At 40.6% G+C, this 1,613-nt stretch overlaps 1 protein-coding gene across 1 annotated transcript; it reads left to right on the top strand.

The window, feature by feature from the left end:
- Positions 1–384: 384 nt before the first annotated feature.
- On the top strand, positions 385–1,311 carry LOC110214057 (olfactory receptor 13A1-like). Its single transcript, XM_020994687.1, has one exon. The coding sequence runs from the start codon at positions 385–387 to the stop codon at positions 1,309–1,311; it is 927 nt and encodes a 308-aa protein (XP_020850346.1).
- Positions 1,312–1,613: the final 302 nt, after the last annotated feature.

Genomic DNA, 1,613 nt, shown 5'->3' on the forward strand with positions numbered 1-1,613 from the left:
GAAAGGTAGTCAAAGGCAAAACAGTGGGAAAAAGGTATAGTGTGAAACAGAAGAAAAAAGAGTGGTTAAAGAAAAGAAGGTACATGTTGAAGAAGTGATATCACTTAGAGTTAGAAGGTATTGGTTAGGAAGTGAATTTTACATTAATCTCACTTGGGACAGGTGCTAATGTTATTTTGAATATGTGTTTTCACCAGTTAGCAACAATTCTAATTTTGTATACATGCACTCCCACTTATTTCTACCCCAAATAGGTTTTGAATTTTAATGTAAATATCTACATTTTGTTTCTGCTAAAATTCAGCTCACTCATTTATACCACACTAGGGAGCCTCTCCTTTGGAAGACATCCACTGGTGGATCCAAGAGGCATCTTCTGGGCAAATGACAGTGAGCAATGAAACAGTGGTGACTGAGTTTATCCTGCAGGATTTCTCTGAGGCACATCCACTTCAGCTTGCCCTCTTCTGCATCTTCTTCTTCCTTTATATCATGGCCCTAACAGGCAATGCTCTCATTGTGGTGGCCATAAGCCTAGATTCAGGTCTCCATACTCCCATGTATTTTTTCCTTGCCAACCTGGCCATCTTAGATATTGGCTGCACAACCACAGTTCTGCCTAAATTGCTAGAGAACTTTGCAGACAAGAAATCCATCCCCTATGTTGGGTGCATGACTCAGTTGTATTTCCTTACATGGTTTTTGGGTGCTGAACTGCTGCTCTTCACAGCCATGGCTTATGACAGATATGTGGCCATCTGCCACCCCCTCCATTACACTACCATGATGAGCAGAATGGTTTGCATCCTCTTAGCTGGTAGTGTGTGGGCCATTAGTGCCATCAGCTCATCAGTACACACTGGCCTTATGATACAGTTAACCTTCTGTGGCCCAAATAAAATTAAGCACTTTTTATGTGAAATCCCCACTTTGCTATTGCTCTCCTGCACCTCCACACACCTGAATAATATCATGATCGTCATTGCAGACATATACTTTGGGGTGATTAATTTTGTGCTCACTATGGTGTCCTATGGCTTCATCATTTCCAGCATTCTGAAGATCCGTACCACAGAGGGCAAGAAGAAAGCCTTCTCTACCTGTTCCTCCCACCTCATCGTGGTCACCATATATTACACCACAGTTATATACACATACATTCTCCCAGGCTCTGGATCTTCCATGGATAATGGCAAAGTAGTGGCTGTCCTATACACCACTATCAGCCCCACTTTAAACCCTCTCATTTACACTCTCCGTAACAAGGATTTCAAAACAGCCCTCAAGAAAATGTTTCCATTAATTAAATAAATAATTATAATCTGTCCACGTGGCTTGGCTGTAATTTTATGTTGGAAATTCCAGTATAAAAATATGGTGTAAATGCAATTTAGGTTCTATAACCTTAGTTATTGGATTTATAGAATGATTTTCACTCAGAATCTCTGAGCTAGAATGGATCTCTTTGACTAACTTGAGCCTCATCACACTTCTGTTCTACTCTCAACTTCTTTATTTTAGTTTTGGGCCACACAGCACCCTCTCAGTCACTGTACGTTACCTTTGTCCTCTTACCATTCATTCACAATGAATCTGTTGCCAACTAAATTCTG

This window comes from Phascolarctos cinereus, unplaced genomic scaffold (genome assembly GCF_003287225.1).
Source record: "Phascolarctos cinereus isolate Bilbo 61053 unplaced genomic scaffold, phaCin_HiC Scaffold_3;HRSCAF=262, whole genome shotgun sequence".
Taxonomy (NCBI): domain Eukaryota; kingdom Metazoa; phylum Chordata; class Mammalia; order Diprotodontia; family Phascolarctidae; genus Phascolarctos; species Phascolarctos cinereus.

Excerpts from the sequence above, each read along its gene's own strand:
- LOC110214057 (XM_020994687.1), top strand. The coding sequence starts at position 385 with ATGACAGTGAGCAATGAAACAGTGGTGACTGAGTTTATCCTGCAGGAT.